This window comes from Leguminivora glycinivorella, chromosome 19, assembly GCF_023078275.1.
Source record: "Leguminivora glycinivorella isolate SPB_JAAS2020 chromosome 19, LegGlyc_1.1, whole genome shotgun sequence".
Lineage (NCBI taxonomy): Eukaryota > Metazoa > Arthropoda > Insecta > Lepidoptera > Tortricidae > Leguminivora > Leguminivora glycinivorella.
Genome location: NC_062989.1, coordinates 2792776 through 2811638, shown reverse-complemented (window position 1 = coordinate 2811638; position 18863 = coordinate 2792776). Strand labels below are relative to the sequence as shown.

At 40.0% G+C, this 18863-nt stretch overlaps 2 protein-coding genes across 2 annotated transcripts in view; one reads left to right on the top strand and one right to left on the bottom strand.

Moving 5' to 3' along the window:
• LOC125236310 (gustatory receptor for sugar taste 43a-like) overlaps positions 1-18863 on the top strand; it is a 235047-nt gene that overhangs the window by 32868 nt on the left and 183316 nt on the right. The gene's annotated exons all lie outside the window — the stretch shown is intronic.
• Positions 1294-6710, bottom strand: LOC125236308. The gene is made up of 2 exons (XM_048143057.1): positions 4887-6710; positions 1294-2531 (listed from the first exon to the last, which is right to left on the bottom strand). Exons 1-2 carry the CDS (start codon positions 6435-6437, stop codon positions 2478-2480), a joined length of 1605 nt encoding a protein of 534 aa, XP_047999014.1. The 5' UTR covers positions 6438-6710; the 3' UTR covers positions 1294-2477.

Genomic DNA, 18863 nt, shown 5'->3' with positions numbered 1-18863 from the left:
AAAAAAATACTTGGGATCGGATCCTTACGATGCCACTTTGTGAATACCTTCAGAAGACGTTGCTCAATCAAGATACACAGGTCATTTGCGGGCACTCGTAGTAGATTCGCCATAAAAAAATACAACTTGAAAATTTTAAAAACTCAACTTATGGTCCTATGTCGAAGGCCGAAAAAAATACTTAGGATCGGATCCTTACGATGCCACTTTGTGAATACCTTCAAAAGACGTTGCTGAATCGAGATACATAGGTCATTTGCGGGCACTCGCAGAAGATTCACCATAAAATAATAAAACTTGAAATTTTAAAAACTCAACTTATGGTCCTTTGTCGAAGGCCGAAAAAAATACTTGGGATCGGATCCTTACGATCCCACTTTGTGAATACCTTCAGAAGACGTTGCTCAATCAAGATACTCAGGTCATTTGCGGGCACTCGCAGAAGATTCACCATAAAATAATAAAACTTGAAATTTTTAAAAACTCAACTTATGGTCCTATGTCGAAGGCCGAAAAAAATACTTGGGATCGGATCCTTACGATCCCACTTTGTGAATACCTTCAGAAGACGTTGCTGAATCAAGATACATAGGTCATTTGCGGGCACTCGCAGAAGATTCACCATAAAATAATAAAACTTGAAATTTTAAAAACTCAACTTATGGTCCTATGTCGAAGGCCGAAAAAATACTTGGGATCGGATCCTTACGATGCCACTTTGTGAATACCTTCAGAAGACGTTGCTGAATCAAGATACATAGGTCATTTGCGGGCACTCGCAGAAGATTCACCATAAAATAATAAAACTTGAAATTTTTAAAAACTCAACTTATGGTCCTATGTCGAAGGCCGAAAAAAATACTTGGGATCGGATCCTTACGCTGCCACTTTGTGATTACCTTCAGAAGATATTGCTTAATCATAATACCTAGGTTATTTGCGGGCACTCGTAGTAGATTCGCCATAAAAATATACAACTTGAAAATTTTAAAAACTCAACTTATGGTCCTATGTCGAAGAACGAAAAAAATACTTGGGATCGGATCCTTACGATACCACTTTGTGAATACCTTCAGAAGACGTTGCTCAATCAAGATACTCAGGTCATTTGCGGGCACTCACAGAAGATTCACCATAAAATAATAAAACTTGAAATTTTTAAAAACTCAACTTATGGTCCTATGTCGAAGGCCAAAAAAAATACTTGGGATCGGATCCTTACGATGCCACTTTGTGAATACTGTAATATATGTGCATAGGTGCATTAAAGGAAAGTCACACGTCCGTTTCGCAAGCTGTTTATTATGAGACTGAATGGCGGTAGGTTCATAACTGCCTACCTATATACATATCATTACTCTCTTCTTAAATCTAACATAGGTATTATTACAAAATGAAAAAAAGGTCAACTCTCAGTCGGCCAGCAAAAAGTCTAATCATAGTTCATCGTTAAAGAAAATTATCCGTTAAAATCTATAACAAACAAAACCACTATATCTTACTCTCCTCTTAATATAACGTAAACAATTTGTACCTATACCTAGATACACGTCATAATGCACAGCTGGATTGCCTCATACATGTATAGGTATACATGGGTAACCACAACAAGGGCATGCGTATTAAATCTAAACCGGAACGCAAATCAGCTGATACGTTGTAGGTAGGTATATGAACGTATTAAACAGGTATTTATTTATTATTAAGTATAAGTAAATAAATGTAATTTTTCAGGTATCTAGGTAAGTTCCTAATTATTGAAATTAAAAAATACAAGTTTAACTTAGTATTAACTCTGAATTTTACCAACTTAATGATGCACTTACATGGTATTAAAAACTCCTTACTGCATTCGAAGCAAATATGATACACATACACAACTTGACGTCTACTTTAAGTTCAAATTTCAATTTTTTTTTTTTTTTTGCATGTAGTAAGGGGTTTACACAAATTTAACGTGAGTAATTAAAATTAAAAATGTAGGTATATGAAAATGTAGGTATATGAGTAGGTATATAATATTTATAATATGTACTTGGGTAACCAGTATCTACTCATCCCACTTAAAATACTATCTGTACGTATGAGTAGGTACATAGGTAACTTATATTAAGTTTTTTAATCAACACCTCTAAGGGACCTTTCGTGAACGTTATTGCAACGCGATAAAGTGTACAATGGTAAATTGAGATTACACACATAACAAGAACTAAATACACCTAACGTAAATCCTTAAAATTTGTATTTCGGTGGATTTAAAATCCGGCACTCTCTCACATGACGGGGTTGAGGCGGTTCCGGGGGCGGCAAGGGCGACGTTTGGAGATAGTTACCGGGACCGGCGGTCGGTGTCGGCGGTGTACTGCGGCGCGCGCCGCCGGGCGTCGTGGCCCGGTGTGTCGGGCCCGGGGTGCCGGGCGGTGTCGCCCACGACTCCGCTTGCTCTGGCGTACCTGGAGTGGGCGCGGCTTCTCTTGTCATGTTCTCTGGTGCCAATGGTCTGTCTTGTGGTAAGAGTAAAGCTGATGGATCTGAAGGGCATACTAAAACACTTGAACGCCGCTTTAGCTGATCGACGTGCCTATGGGATCCCCTACCTAAATTATCTAACACTGTATAGTCGGTCGTTCCCTCTCTCCGTAATATCTGACCCGGTATCCATTTAGTATCGCCCTGGTATTGGCGGGCCCAAACGAGTTCACCTGGCTGAAATGTACGTTTTACACCTGCCGTGCTAGACATTTGTTTCTTTTGGGACTCGCGCACTTTTTTCTCACAATCCGGTCTAATAGCATCTAATTTAGTACGTATTTGCCTACCTATCATTAACGCGGCAGGACTTTCTCCCGTTGTGCAATGTTCGGTATTACGGTAATGTAATAAAAAAGTATTTATGGCTATATTTATATTTTGCTTTTGTCTAATAGCTTTTTTAATAACTCTTTTAATCGTGCGTACGGAGACCTCGGCTGCGCCATTCGACGCTGGATGGTATGGCGCAGAAAACAAATGTTCTATACCATTATTTGTCAAAAATGCCGCCAACTCTCGACTCGTAAACGGCGGTCCATTATCGGATACCAGTTGTCTTGGTAAGCCCCAGCGAGCGAACGCCTCACTGAGTTTCTCAATTGTATTAATTGCAGAGGTACTACAACGTGGGAAAACCTCTAACCACTTTGATCGCGCATCCACCAATATGAGATAAGTTTCCCCACCTATCGGGCCTAGAAAATCCGCGTGCACCCTGGACCAAGGCCTCGCGGGAAATGGCCACGGCTGAGGGCCGTGGCGGGGCGGTGCGTCGGCCTCGGCCGCGCACACCGTGCATGCGCGACACATGGCCTCCACGGCCTCATCGACGCCGGGCCACCATACGTAACTTCGAGTGAAAGCTTTAGTTTTCACTATACCCATATGACTTTCATGCAATAAAGTTAATATTTTTTTTTGACAGCTATTAGGTACCACAACGCGATGTCCCCACATGACACATCCTAATTCCTCGTAAAGTTCACTTTTCCTATTGTGATAAGGACGTAAATTTTCTATTTCTATTTCGGCTGGCCAACTCGATCGTAAATAACTTAAAACCCGACCTAAAATTGGATCGCGTTGTGTTTCTCTTTTGATTTCATGATAGTCTAGCAACATTTCATTTTGTACAAAGTGCAAATAAGTTTGCTCAGGGGGTGGCCCGTCTAGCGATGTTGCATTTTTAACCGGTACCGGCAAGCGAGATAACCCGTCGGCGCCGTTCGCGTCTGTCCGCACATATTCTATATCGTAGGTATATGCCGAGAGCTTGATCGCCCACCGCTGCAATCTACTCGCTACCATCGCAGGGATACCTTGTTTTGGACCGAATATGCTAACCAGAGGTTTATGATCAGTTCTTAACACAAAACGTCTACCATATAGAAACTGATGCAATTTTTCAAAACTAAACACGATGGCTAAGGCTTCTTTATCAATTTGCGAATAATTACGCTCCGCGTCATTAAGTGAGCGCGAGACATAGGCTATGGGCCGCTCCGCCGCCGCGCCCGGTCGCGCGCCGCCGCCGCCGCCGGCGCAGGGTTGAGTCAGCACACCAGAAATTCCGCGCGAACTAGCATCTGTCGTGAGGATTAGAGGTTTGTTCTGATCGTAATGCATCAGTACTTCGGCGCTAACTAAAACCTGTTTGATTGTTTTAAATGCCGTTTCACATAGTTTACCCCATTTCCAGGCCACGCCTTTTCTAAGCAGGTCATATAAAGGCGATAATATAGTACTTAACTTTGCTACAAACCTTGCATAAAAGTTGACGACGCCTAAAAATGATTTTAATTCTGTTATATTCTGTGGTCGTGGAATTTTTACAATGGCCTCAATTTTGGCCGGATCGGCTTTAATGCCGTCCTTAGAAATAATAAACCCTAAGTACTGAACTTCTTCCGTAAAAAAGGAACATTTACTTTTTTTAGTTTCATACCATGACTATGTAACTTCTGTAAAACCTTGTCCAATATCAATAAATGTGATTCCACATCTGGGGTACCAATTAAAATGTCGTCTAAAAAAACTTCTACCTGTGGAATATCCTTCAGTAGATTTGACATGATTCTCTGAAAAATACCTGGGCTAGAGGATAGACCATAGACCAACCTATTGTACTTAAACAATCCCCTATGTGTATTAATAACCGTATATTGTTTCGAATCATCCAATTCTATCTGATTATACGCTTGAGTTAAATCAATTTTTGAGAAAACGCGAGCCCCATTCAACCTTACTAATAAATCATCAATCTTTGGCAACGGGTACCTATCGATCAGCAAATTCGGGTTCAATGTGATTTTGTAATCCGCACATATTCTCAATCCGCCATCAGCTTTACGTACCGGCACCAGAGGCGTAGCCCACTCCGAGGTGTCGACGGGCTCGATGACGCCGCTGCGCAGCATCTCGTCCAGCTCGTGGTCCACCCGGTCCCGCAGCGCGTAGGGCAGCGGGCGCGCGCGACAGTACACCGGCGCCGCGCCCTCCTTCACGCGAAGCGTCGCCTTGCCGCCCGTGAACCGCCCCAAACCGCCGCTAAACAGCTCCTTATATCTGTCGAGTAATTTACACAATTCATTATTACTCTCGATCTGACAATTTAACACAGGTATCCTAATTCCTAGCTCTTTTAGCCATTGCCGGCCTAAAATGGTGGTCGTACCCCCCTCAACGACGAACAGTTCCAACTTTTTTAATGTACCTTCATAAACAACCTCCGGTCTTATAATTCCCAACGGTTTGAATTTACTCCCATCAAGAAAAGTGAATGACAATTTGAAAGGCCTTATAGGCCTATGCCTAAAATATTTATAATAGTTTGCCTCACTAATGCAGGATATCGGGGAGCCCGTATCGATTTCCATGTCTAATATGATGTTGTCTACGTGCATAGACATGCTTACCGGTCTGTAGTCGTTTAAACATAGGTGATGCAAATTTTCTTCCAATTCAGTTTCCGACGAATTGTCCTCGTCGGCCCCTGGAGTCTCATAAGTGGCCTGGACGTGGTGCAGGGCGCGCCGCCCGCGCCGCGCCCCCGCGGCCGCGCCGCGCCTGCCGGCGGCGCCCGGCCCGCGCCCGCCGGGCGCTCCCTGGCCGCTACTGCCGCTAGCCGATCCCCAAGACGGGCATACCCGCCTCAGATGGCCCACGGAACCACACTTGCTACACGTGAAGTTCTTATAGCGGCACGCTGCTTCGCGGTGGTCTTGCCGTCCACAAACTGCACATTTGGGCGCATTGTTCTGCATATTGCTAGCACTGGCACTGTTGTTCCGATTACTGCCTATATTTCCGCCACGTGGTCCCGGTGTGATCGCATTTACGGACGCCATATCTGATCTGCCTACGGTGCTCTCGCTCGCACACGGGCGTTCTACCGTAGCCGCGTCCCTCTCCGCCGCTTCCAACGAGAGCGCGAGGCTTACCGCTCTCGCATAGGTTAGATTTTTCTCGGCAAAGAGACGTTGTTTTATAGTGTCACTTTTTAATCCACACGTAAATTGATCACGGAGATTGTCCTCTAATGATGACGAGTCGAACTCGCAGTGCTTCGACAACTTCTTGAGTTCCGTGAGATACTGTGCCACGGATTCCTCTGCCCCTTGGCGCCGCAGTCGAAAACGATACCTCTCGGCCATAAATGAAGGTTTAGGTTCCACATGGTCTTGCATTATTTTAACGACGTCAGTGTATTTCAAATCCCCAGGCTTTTTAGGGCTGGTTAGATTTCTCAACAATTCGTATGCGTCTGTGCCCATAACTGCAATTAGCGTAGGTAATTGTACATCTTCCTTAATGTCGTTTGCTTTAAAATACATCTCCAGACGCTCGATGTACATTGTCCAATTACCAGAAGCTACTTCAAAAGCCTTGATCTTTCCAACCGACATTTTGTACTTATATGTACCGCGATACACACAGGCCCACAATTAACCGCACCGTAGTTTAACTCATATGCACTTATCACGTTACGAACAAACATTAACAAATAAAAAAAAAAACACTCGTATGTCTTTGCACGCATCAATAGTCCATAATTTAACCGTCGATCGCCAATGTAATATATGTGCATAGGTGCATTAAAGGAAAGTCACACGTCCGTTTCGCAAGCTGTTTATTATGAGACTGAATGGCGGTAGGTTCATAACTGCCTACCTATATACATATCAAGCTGATAGAGTCCATGATGCTGAGCAAGATCCACTAGGTTTCCCAAAATGTCCTAGGTATTTTTTTCGGCCTTCGACATAGGACCATAAGTTGAGTTTTTAAAATTTTCAAGTTGTATTTTTTTATGGCGAAGCTACTACGAGTGCCCGCAAATGACCTGAGTATCTGGATTGAGCAACGTCTTCTGAAGGTATTCACAAAGTGGCATTGTAAGGATCCGATCCCAAGTATTTTTTTCGGCCTTCGACATAGGACCATAAATTGAGTTTTTCAAAATTTCAAGTTTTATTATTTTATGGTAAATCTTCTGCGAGTGCCCGCAAATGACCTATGTATCTTAATTCAGAAACGTCTTTTGAAGGTATTCACAAAGTGGGATCGTAAGGATCCGATCCCAAGTATTTTTTCGGCCTTCGACATAGGACCATAAGTTGAGTTTTTAAAATTTTCAAGTTGTATTTTTTTATGGCGAAGCTACTACGAGTGCCCGCAAATGACCTGAGTATCTTGATTCAGCAACGTCTTCTGAAGGTATTCACAAAGTGGCATCGTAAGGATCCGATCCCAAGTATTTTTTTCGACCTTCGACATAGGACCATAAGTAGAGTTTTTCAATTTTTTAAGTTTTATTTTTTTATGGCGAATCTTCAACGAGTACCCGCAAATGACCTGAGTATCTTGATTTAGGAACGTCTTATGAAGGTATTCACAAAGTGGCATCGTAAGGATCCGATCCCAAGTATTTTTTTCGGCCTTCGACATAGGACCATAAGTTGAGTTTTTCAATTTTTAAGTTTTATTTTTTTATGGCGAATCTTCAGCGAGTGCCCGCAAACGACATGTGTATTATGATTGAGCAACGTCTTCTGAAGGTATTCACTAAGTGGCATCGTAAGGATCCGATCCCAAGTATTTTTTTCGGCCTTCGACATAGGACCATAAGTTGAGTTTTTAAAAATTTCAAGTTTTATTATTTTATGGTGAATCTACTACGAGTGCCCGCAAATGACCTATGTATCTTGATTCAGCAACGTCTTTTGAAGGTATTCACAAAGTGGGATCGTAAGGATCCGATCCCAAGTATATTTTTCGGCCTTCGACATAGGACCATAAGTTGAGTTTTTAAAATTTTTTAAGTTTTATTTTTTTATGGCGAATCTTCAGCAAGTGCCCGCAAACGACATGTGTATCTTGATTGAGCAACGTCTTCTGAAGGTATTCACAAAGTAGCATCGTAAGGATCCGATCCCAAGTATTTTTTTCGGCCTTCGACAGAGGACCATAAGTTGAGTTTTTAAAATTTTCAAGTTGTATTTTTTTATGGCGAATCTACTACGATTGCCCGCAAATGACCTATGTATCTTGATTCAGCAACGTCTTATGAAGGTATTCACAAAGTGGCATCGTAAGGATCCGATCCCAAGTATTTTTTTCGGCCTTCGACATAGGACCATAAGTTGAGTTCTTAAATTTTTTAAGTTTTATTTTTTTATGGTGAATCTTCTACGAGTGCCCGCCAATGACCTATGTATTATGATTGAGCAATGTCTTTTGAACGTATTCACAAAGTGGCATCGTAAGGATCCGATCCCAAGTATTTTTTTCGACCTTCGACATAGGACCATAAGTTGAGTTTTTCAATTTTTTAAGTTTTATTTTTTTATGGCGAATCTTCAACGAGTGCCCGCAAATGACCTGAGTATCTTGATTGAGCAACGTCTTCCGAAGGTATTCACAAAGTGGCATCGTAAGGATCCGATCCCAAGTATTTTTTTCGGCCTTCGACATAGGACCATAAGTTGATTTTTTAAAATTTTCGTTGTATTTTTTTATGGCGAATCTACTACGTGTGCCCGCAAATGACCTATGTATCTTGATTTAGCAACGTCTTATGAAGGTATTCACAAAGTGGCATCGTAAGGATCCGATACCAAGTATTTTTTCGGCCTTCGACATCCTATGTTGAGTTTTGTCCATAAGTTGAGTTTTTAAATTTTTTAAGTTTTATTTTTTTATGGCGAATCTTCAGCGAGTGCCCGCAAACGACATGTGTATTATGATTGAGCAACGTCTTCTGAAGGTATTCACAAAGTGGCATCGTAAGGATCCGATCCCAAGTATTTTTTTCGGCCTTCGACATAGGACCATAAGTTGAGTTTTTAAAATTTTCAAGTTGTATTTTTTTATGGCGAATCTACCACGAGTGCCCGCAAATGACCTGTGTATCTTGATTGAGCAACGTCTTCTGAAGGTATTCACAAAGTGGCATCGTAAGGATCCGATCCCAAGTATTTTTTTCGGCCTTCGACATAGGACCATAAGTTGAGTTTTTAAAATTTTCAAGTTGTATTTTTTTATGGCGAATCTACTACGAGTGCCCGCAAATGACCTGAGTATCTTGATTCAGCAACGTCTTCTGAAGGTATTCACAAAGTGGCATCGTAAGGATCCGATCCCAAGTATTTTTTTCGGCCTTCGACATAGGACCATAAGTTGAGTTTTTAAAAATTTCAAGTTTTATTATTTTATGGTGAATCTTCTGCGAGTGCCCGCAAATGACCTGAGTATCTTGATTGAGCAACGTCTTCTGAAGGTATTCACAAAGTGGGATCGTAAGGATCCGATCCCAAGTATTTTTTCGGCCTTCGACAAAGGACCATAATTTGAGTTTTTAAAATTTTCAAGTTGTATTTTTTTATGGCGAATCTACTACGAGTGCCCGCAAATGACCTAAGTATCTTGATTGAGCAACGTCTTCTGAAGGTATTCACAAAGTGGCATCGTAAGGATCCGATCCCAAGTATTTTTTCGGCCTTCGACATAGGACCATAAGTTGAGTTTTTAAAAATTTCAAGTTTTATTATTTTATGGTGAATCTTCTGCGAGTGCCCGCAAATGACCTGAGTATCTTGATTGAGCAACGTCTTCTGAAGGTATTCACAAAGTGGGATCGTAAGGATCCGATCCCAAGTATTTTTTTCGGCCTTCGACATAGGACCATAATTTGAGTTTTTAAAATTTTCAAGTTGTATTTTTTTATGGCGAATCTACTACGAGTGCCCGCAAATGACCTGAGTATCTTGATTGAGCAACGTCTTCTGAAGGTATTCACAAAGTGGCATCGTAAGGATCCGATCCCAAGTATTTTGTTTCGGCCTTCGACATAGGACCATAAGTTAAGTTTTTAAAAATTTCAAGTTTTATTATTTTATGGTGAATCTTCTGCGAGTGCCCGCAAATGACCTATGTATCTTGATTCAGCAACGTCTTCTGAAGGTATTCACAAAGTGGCATCGTAAGGATCCGATCCCAAGTATTTTTTTCGGCCTTCGACATAGGACCATAAGTTGAGTTTTTAAAATTTTCAAGTTGTATATTTTTATGGCGAATCTACTACGAGTGCCCGCAAATAAACTAGGTATTATGATTAAGCAATATCTTCTGAAGGTAATCACAAAGTGGCAGCGTAAGGATCCGATCCCAAGTATTTTTTTCGGCCTTCGACATAGGACCATAAGTTGAGTTTTTAAAAATTTCAAGTTTTATTATTTTATGGTGAATCTTCTGCGAGTGCCCGCAAATGACCTGAGTATCTTGATTGAGCAACGTCTTCTGAAGGTATTCACAAAGTGAGATCGTAAGGATCCGATCCCAAGTATTTTTTTCGGCCTTCGACATAGGACCATAAGTTGAGTTTTTAAAATTTCAAGTTTTATTATTTTATGGTGAATCTTCTACGAGTGCCCGCAAATGACCTATGTATCTCAATTCAGCAACGTCTTCTGAAGGTATTCACAAAGTGGCATCGTAAGGATCCGATCCCAAGTATTTTTTTCGGCCTTCGACATAGGACCATAAGTTGAGTTTTTAAAAATTTCAAGTTTTATTATTTTATGGTGAATCTTCTGCGAGTGCCCGCAAATGACCTGAGTATCTTGATTGAGCAACGTCTTCTGAAGGTATTCACAAAGTGGGATCGTAAGGATCCGATCCCAAGTATTTTTTTCGGCCTTCGACAAAGGACCATAATTTGAGTTTTTAAAATTTTCAAGTTGTATTTTTTTATGGCGAATCTACTACGAGTGCCCGCAAATGACCTAAGTATCTTGATTGAGCAACGTCTTCTGAAGGTATTCACAAAGTGGCATCGTAAGGATCCGATCCCAAGTATTTTTTGCGGCCTTCGACATAGGACCATAAGTTGAGTTTTTAAAAATTTCATGTTTTATTATTTTATGGTGAATCTTCTGCGAGTGCCCGCAAATGACCTATGTATCTTGATTGAGCAACGTCTTCTGAAGGTATTCACAAAGTGAGATCGTAAGGATCCGATCCCAAGTATTTTTTTCGGCCTTCGACATAGGACCATAAGTTGAGTTTTTAAAATTTCAAGTTTTATTATTTTATGGTGAATCTTCTACGAGTGCCCGCAAATGACCTATGTATCTCGATTCAGCAACGTCTTTTGAAGGTATTCACAAAGTGGGATCGTAAGGATCCGATCCTAAGTATTTTTTCGGCCTTCGACATAGGACCATAAGTTGAGTTTTTAAAATTTTCAAGTTGTATTTTTTTATGGCGAATCTACTACGAGTGCCCGCAAATGACCTGAGTATCTTGATTCAGCAACGTCTTCTGAAGGTATTCACAAAGTGGCATCGTAAGGATCCGATCCCAAGTATTTTTTTCGGCCTTCGACATAGGACCATAAGTTGAGTTTTTAAAAATTTCAAGTTTTATTATTTTATGGTGAATCTTCTGCGAGTGCCCGCAAATGACCTGAGTATCTTGATTGAGCAACGTCTTCTGAAGGTATTCACAAAGTGGGATCGTAAGGATCCGATCCCAAGTATTTTTTTCGGCCTTCGACAAAGGACCATAATTTGAGTTTTTAAAATTTTCAAGTTGTATTTTTTTATGGCGAATCTACTACGAGTGCCCGCAAATGACCTGAGTATCTTGATTGAGCAACGTCTTCTGAAGGTATTCACAAAGTGGGATCGTAAGGATCCGATCCCAAGTATTTTTTCGGCCTTCGACATAGGACCATAATTTGAGTTTTTAAAATTTTCAAGTTGTATTTTTTTATGGCGAATCTACTACGAGTGCCCGCAAATGACCTATGTATCTTGATTCAGCAACGTCTTCTGAAGGTATTCACAAAGTGGGATCGTAAGGATCCGATCCCAAGTATTTTTTTCGGCCTTCGACATAGGACCATAAGTTGAGTTTTTAAAATTTTCAAGTTGTATTTTTTTATGGCGAATCTACCACGAGTGCCCGCAAATGACCTGTGTATCTTGATTGAGCAACGTCTTCTGAAGGTATTCACAAAGTGGCATCGTAAGGATCCGATCCCAAGTATTTTTTTCGGCCTTCGACATAGGACCATAAGTTGAGTTTTTAAAATTTTCAAGTTGTATTTTTTTATGGCGAATCTACTACGAGTGCCCGCAAATAAACTAGGTATTATGATTAAGCAATATCTTCTGAAGGTAATCACAAAGTGGCAGCGTAAGGATCCGATCCCAAGTATTTTTTTCGGCCTTCGACATAGGACCATAAGTTGAGTTTTTAAAATTTCAAGTTTTATTATTTTATGGTGAATCTTCTACGAGTGCCCGCAAATGACCTATGTATCTCGATTCAGCAACGTCTTCTGAAGGTATTCACAAAGTGGCATCGTAAGGATCCGATCCCAAGTATTTTTTTCGGCCTTCGACATAGGACCATAAGTTGAGTTTTTAAAAATTTCAAGTTTTATTATTTTATGGTGAATCTTCTGCGAGTGCCCGCAAATGACCTGAGTATCTTGATTGAGCAACGTCTTCTGAAGGTATTCACAAAGTGGGATCGTAAGGATCCGATCCCAAGTATTTTTTTCGGCCTTCGACAAAGGACCATAATTTGAGTTTTTAAAATTTTCAAGTTGTATTTTTTTATGGCGAATCTACTACGATTGCCCGCAAATGACCTAAGTATCTTGATTGAGCAACGTCTTCTGAAGGTATTCACAAAGTGGCATCGTAAGGATCCGATCCCAAGTATTTTTTTCGGCCTTCGACATAGGACCATAAGTTGAGTTTTTAAAAATTTCAAGTTTTATTATTTTATGGTGAATCTTCTGCGAGTGCCCGCAAATGACCTGAGTATCTTGATTGAGCAACGTCTTCTGAAGGTATTCACAAAGTGGGATCGTAAGGATCCGATCCCTAGTATTTTTTTCGGCCTTCGACATAGGACCATAAGTTGAGTTTTTAAAATTTTCAAGTTGTATTTTTTTATGGCGAATCTACTACGAGTGCCCGCAAATGACCTGTGTATCTTGATTGAGCAACGTCTTCTGAAGGTATTCACAAAGTGGCATCGTAAGGATCCGATCCCAAGTATTTTTTTCGGCCTTCGACATAGGACCATAAGTTGAGTTTTTCAATTTTTTAAGTTTTATTTTTTTATGGCGAATCTTCAGCGAGTGCCCGCAAACGACATGTGTATTATGATTGAGCACTGTCTTCTGAAGGTATTCACAAAGTGGTATCGTAAGGATCCGATCCCAAGTATTTTTTTCGGCCTTCGACATAGGACCATAAGTTGAGTTTTTAAAATTTTCAAGTTGTATATTTTTATGGCGAATCTACTACGAGTGCCCGCAAATAACCTAGGTATTATGATTATGCAATATCTTCTGAAGGTAACGACAAAGTGGCAGCGTAAGGATCCGATCCCAAGTATTTTTTTCGGCCTTCGACATAGGACCATAAGTTGAGTTTTTAAAAATTTCAAGTTTTATTATTTTATGGTGAATCTTCTGCGAGTGCCCGCAAATGACCTATGTATCTTGATTGAGCAACGTCTTCTGAAGGTATTCACAAAGTGAGATCGTAAGGATCCGATCCCAAGTATTTTTTTCGGCCTTCGACATAGGACCATAAGTTAAGTTTTTAAAAATTTCAAGTTTTATTTTTTTATGGCGAATCTACTACGAGTGCCCGCAAATGACCTGAGTATCTTGATTGAGCAACGTCTTCTGAAGGTATTCACAAAGTGGCATCGTAAGGATCCGATCCCAAGTATTTTTTTCGGCCTTCGACATAGGACCATAAGTTGAGTTTTTCAATTTTTTAAATTTTATTTTTTTATGGCGAATCTACTACGAGTGCCCGCAAATGACCTAAGTATCTTGATTGAGCAACGTCTTTTGAAGGTATTCACAAAGTGGGATCGTAAGGATCCGATCCCAAGTATTTTTTCGGCCTTCGACATAGGACCATAAGTTGAGTTTTTAAAATTTCATGTTTTATTATTTTATGGTGAATCTTCTGCGAGTGCCCGCAAATGACCTATGTATCTTGATTCAGCAACGTCTTCTGAAGGTATTCACAAAGTGGTATCGTAAGGATCCGATCCCAAGTATTTTTTTCGGCCTTCGACATAGGACCATAAGTTGAGTTTTTAAAATTTTCAAGTTGTATATTTTTATGGCGAATCTACTACGAGTGCCCGCAAATAAACTAGGTATTATGATTAAGCAATATCTTCTGAAGGTAATCACAAAGTGGCAGCGTAAGGATCCGATCCCAAGTATTTTTTTCGGCCTTCGACATAGGACCATAAGTTGAGTTTTTAAAAATTTCAAGTTTTATTATTTTATGGTGAATCTTCTGCGAGTGCCCGCAAATGACCTATGTATCTTGATTCAGCAACGTCTTCTGAAGGTATTCACAAAGTGAGATCGTAAGGATCCGATCCCAAGTATTTTTTTCGGCCTTCGACATAGGACCATAAGTTGAGTTTTTAAAATTTCAAGTTTTATTATTTTATGGTGAATCTTCTGCGAGTGCCCGCAAATGACCTATGTATCTCGATTCAGCAACGTCTTTTGAAGGTATTCACAAAGTGGGATCGTAAGGATCCGATCCTAAGTATTTTTTTCGGCCTTCGACATAGGACCATAAGTTGAGTTTTTAAAATTTTCAAGTTGTATTTTTTTATGGCGAATCTACTACGAGTGCCCGCAAATGACCTATGTATCTTGATTCAGCAACGTCTTCTGAAGGTATTCACAAAGTGGGATCGTAAGGATCCGATCCCAAGTATTTTTTTCGGCCTTCGACATAGGACCATAAGTTGAGTTTTTAAAATTTTCAAGTTGTATTTTTTTATGGCGAATCTACCACGAGTGCCCGCAAATGACCTGTGTATCTTGATTGAGCAACGTCTTCTGAAGGTATTCACAAAGTGGCATCGTAAGGATCCGATCCCAAGTATTTTTTCGGCCTTCGACATAGGACCATAAGTTGAGTTTTTAAAATTTTCAAGTTGTATTTTTTTATGGCGAATCTACTACGAGTGCCCGCAAATAAACTAGGTATTATGATTAAGCAATATCTTCTGAAGATAATCACAAAGTGGCAGCGTAAGGATCCGATCCCAAGTATTTTTTTCGGCCTTCGACATAGGACCATAAGTTGAGTTTTTAAAATTTCAAGTTTTATTATTTTATGGTGAATCTTCTACGAGTGCCCGCAAATGACCTATGTATCTCGATTCAGCAACGTCTTCTGAAGGTATTCACAAAGTGGCATCGTAAGGATCCGATCCCAAGTATTTTTTTCGGCCTTCGACATAGGACCATAAGTTGAGTTTTTAAAAATTTCAAGTTTTATTATTTTATGGTGAATCTTCTGCGAGTGCCCGCAAATGACCTGAGTATCTTGATTGAGCAACGTCTTCTGAAGGTATTCACAAAGTGGGATCGTAAGGATCCGATCCCAAGTATTTTTTCGGCCTTCGACAAAGGACCATAATTTGAGTTTTTAAAATTTTCAAGTTGTATTTTTTTATGGCGAATCTACTACGATTGCCCGCAAATGACCTAAGTATCTTGATTGAGCAACGTCTTCTGAAGGTATTCACAAAGTGGCATCGTAAGGATCCGATCCCAAGTATTTTTTTCGGCCTTCGACATAGGACCATAAGTTGAGTTTTTAAAAATTTCAAGTTTTATTATTTTATGGTGAATCTTCTGCGAGTGCCCGCAAATGACCTGAGTATCTTGATTGAGCAACGTCTTCTGAAGGTATTCACAAAGTGGGATCGTAAGGATCCGATCCCTAGTATTTTTTTCGGCCTTCGACATAGGACCATAAGTTGAGTTTTTAAAATTTTCAAGTTGTATTTTTTTATGGCGAATCTACTACGAGTGCCCGCAAATGACCTGTGTATCTTGATTGAGCAACGTCTTCTGAAGGTATTCACAAAGTGGCATCGTAAGGATCCGATCCCAAGTATTTTTTTCGGCCTTCGACATAGGACCATAAGTTGAGTTTTTCAATTTTTTAAGTTTTATTTTTTTATGGCGAATCTTCAGCGAGTGCCCGCAAACGACATGTGTATTATGATTGAGCACTGTCTTCTGAAGGTATTCACAAAGTGGTATCGTAAGGATCCGATCCCAAGTATTTTTTCGGCCTTCGACATAGGACCATAAGTTGAGTTTTTAAAATTTTCAAGTTGTATATTTTTATGGCGAATCTACTACGAGTGCCCGCAAATAACCTAGGTATTATGATTATGCAATATCTTCTGAAGGTAACGACAAAGTGGCAGCGTAAGGATCCGATCCCAAGTATTTTTTTCGGCCTTCGACATAGGACCATAAGTTGAGTTTTTAAAAATTTCAAGTTTTATTATTTTATGGTGAATCTTCTGCGAGTGCCCGCAAATGACCTATGTATCTTGATTGAGCAACGTCTTCTGAAGGTATTCACAAAGTGAGATCGTAAGGATCCGATCCCAAGTATTTTTTCGGCCTTCGACATAGGACCATAAGTTAAGTTTTTAAAAATTTCAAGTTTTATTTTTTTATGGCGAATCTACTACGAGTGCCCGCAAATGACCTGAGTATCTTGATTGAGCAACGTCTTCTGAAGGTATTCACAAAGTGGCATCGTAAGGATCCGATCCCAAGTATTTTTTTCGGCCTTCGACATAGGACCATAAGTTGAGTTTTTCAATTTTTTAAATTTTATTTTTTTATGGCGAATCTACTACGAGTGCCCGCAAATGACCTAAGTATCTTGATTGAGCAACGTCTTTTGAAGGTATTCACAAAGTGGGATCGTAAGGATCCGATCCCAAGTATTTTTTTCGGCCTTCGACATAGGACCATAAGTTGAGTTTTTTAAAATTTCATGTTTTATTATTTTATGGTGAATCTTCTGCGAGTGCCCGCAAATGACCTATGTATCTTGATTCAGCAACGTCTTCTGAAGGTATTCACAAAGTGGTATCGTAAGGATCCGATCCCAAGTATTTTTTTCGGCCTTCGACATAGGACCATAAGTTGAGTTTTTAAAATTTTCAAGTTGTATATTTTTATGGCGAATCTACTACGAGTGCCCGCAAATAAACTAGGTATTATGATTAAGCAATATCTTCTGAAGGTAATCACAAAGTGGCAGCGTAAGGATCCGATCCCAAGTATTTTTTTCGGCCTTCGACATAGGACCATAAGTTGAGTTTTTAAAAATTTCAAGTTTTATTATTTTATGGTGAATCTTCTGCGAGTGCCCGCAAATGACCTATGTATCTTGATTCAGCAACGTCTTCTGAAGGTATTCACAAAGTGAGATCGTAAGGATCCGATCCCAAGTATTTTTTTCGGCCTTCGACATAGGACCATAAGTTGAGTTTTTAAAATTTCAAGTTTTATTATTTTATGGTGAATCTTCTGCGAGTGCCCGCAAATGACCTATGTATCTCGATTCAGCAACGTCTTTTGAAGGTATTCACAAAGTGGGATCGTAAGGATCCGATCCTAAGTATTTTTTTCGGCCTTCGACATAGGACCATAAGTTGAGTTTTAAAATTTTCAAGTTGTATTTTTTTATGGCGAATCTACTACGAGTGCCCGCAAATGACCTGAGTATCTTGATTCAGCAACGTCTTCTGAAGGTATTCACAAAGTGGCATCGTAAGGATCCGATCCCAAGTATTTTTTTCGGCCTTCGACATAGGACCATAAGTTGAGTTTTTAAAAATTTCAAGTTTTATTATTTTATGGTGAATCTTCTGCGAGTGCCCGCAAATGACCTGAGTATCTTGATTGAGCAACGTCTTCTGAAGGTATTCACAAAGTGGGATCGTAAGGATCCGATCCCAAGTATTTTTTTCGGCCTTCGACAAAGGACCATAATTTGAGTTTTTAAAATTTTCAAGTTGTATTTTTTTATGGCGAATCTACTACGAGTGCCCGCAAATGACCTAAGTATCTTGATTGAGCAACGTCTTCTGAAGGTATTCACAAAGTGGCATCGTAAGGATCCGATCCCAAGTATTTTTTTCGGCCTTCGACATAGGACCATAAGTTGAGTTTTTAAAAATTTCAAGTTTTATTATTTTATGGTGAATCTTCTGCGAGTGCCCGCAAATGACCTGAGTATCTTGATTGAGCAACGTCTTCTGAAGGTATTCACAAAGTGGGATCGTAAGGATCCGATCCCAAGTATTTTTTTCGGCCTTCGACCTAGGACCATAATTTGAGTTTTTAAAATTTTCAAGTTGTATTTTTTTATGGCGAATCTACTACGAGTGCCCGCAAATGACCTGAGTATCTTGATTGAGCAACGTCTTCTGAAGGTATTCACAAAGTGGCATCGTAAGGATCCGATCCCAAGTATTTTGTTTCGGCCTTCGACATAGGACCATAAGTTAAGTTTTTAAAAATTTCAAGTTTTATTATTTTATGGTAAATCTTCTGCGAGTGCCCGCAAATGACCTATGTATCTTGATTCAGCAACGTCTTCTGAAGGTATTCACAAAGTGGGATCGTAAGGATCCGATCCCTAGTATTTTTTTCGGCCTTCGACATAGGACCATAAGTTGAGTTTTTAAAATTTTCAAGTTGTATTTTTTTATGGCGAATCTACTACGAGTGCCCGCAAATGACCTGTGTATCTTGATTGAGCAACGTCTTCTGAAGGTATTCACAAAGTGGGATCGTAAGGATCCGATCCCAAGTATTTTTTTCGGCCTTCGACATAGGACCATAAGTTGAGTTTTTCAATTTTTTAAGTTTTATTTTTTTATGGCGAATCTTCAGCGAGTGCCCGCAAACGACATGTGTATTATGATTGAGCACTGTC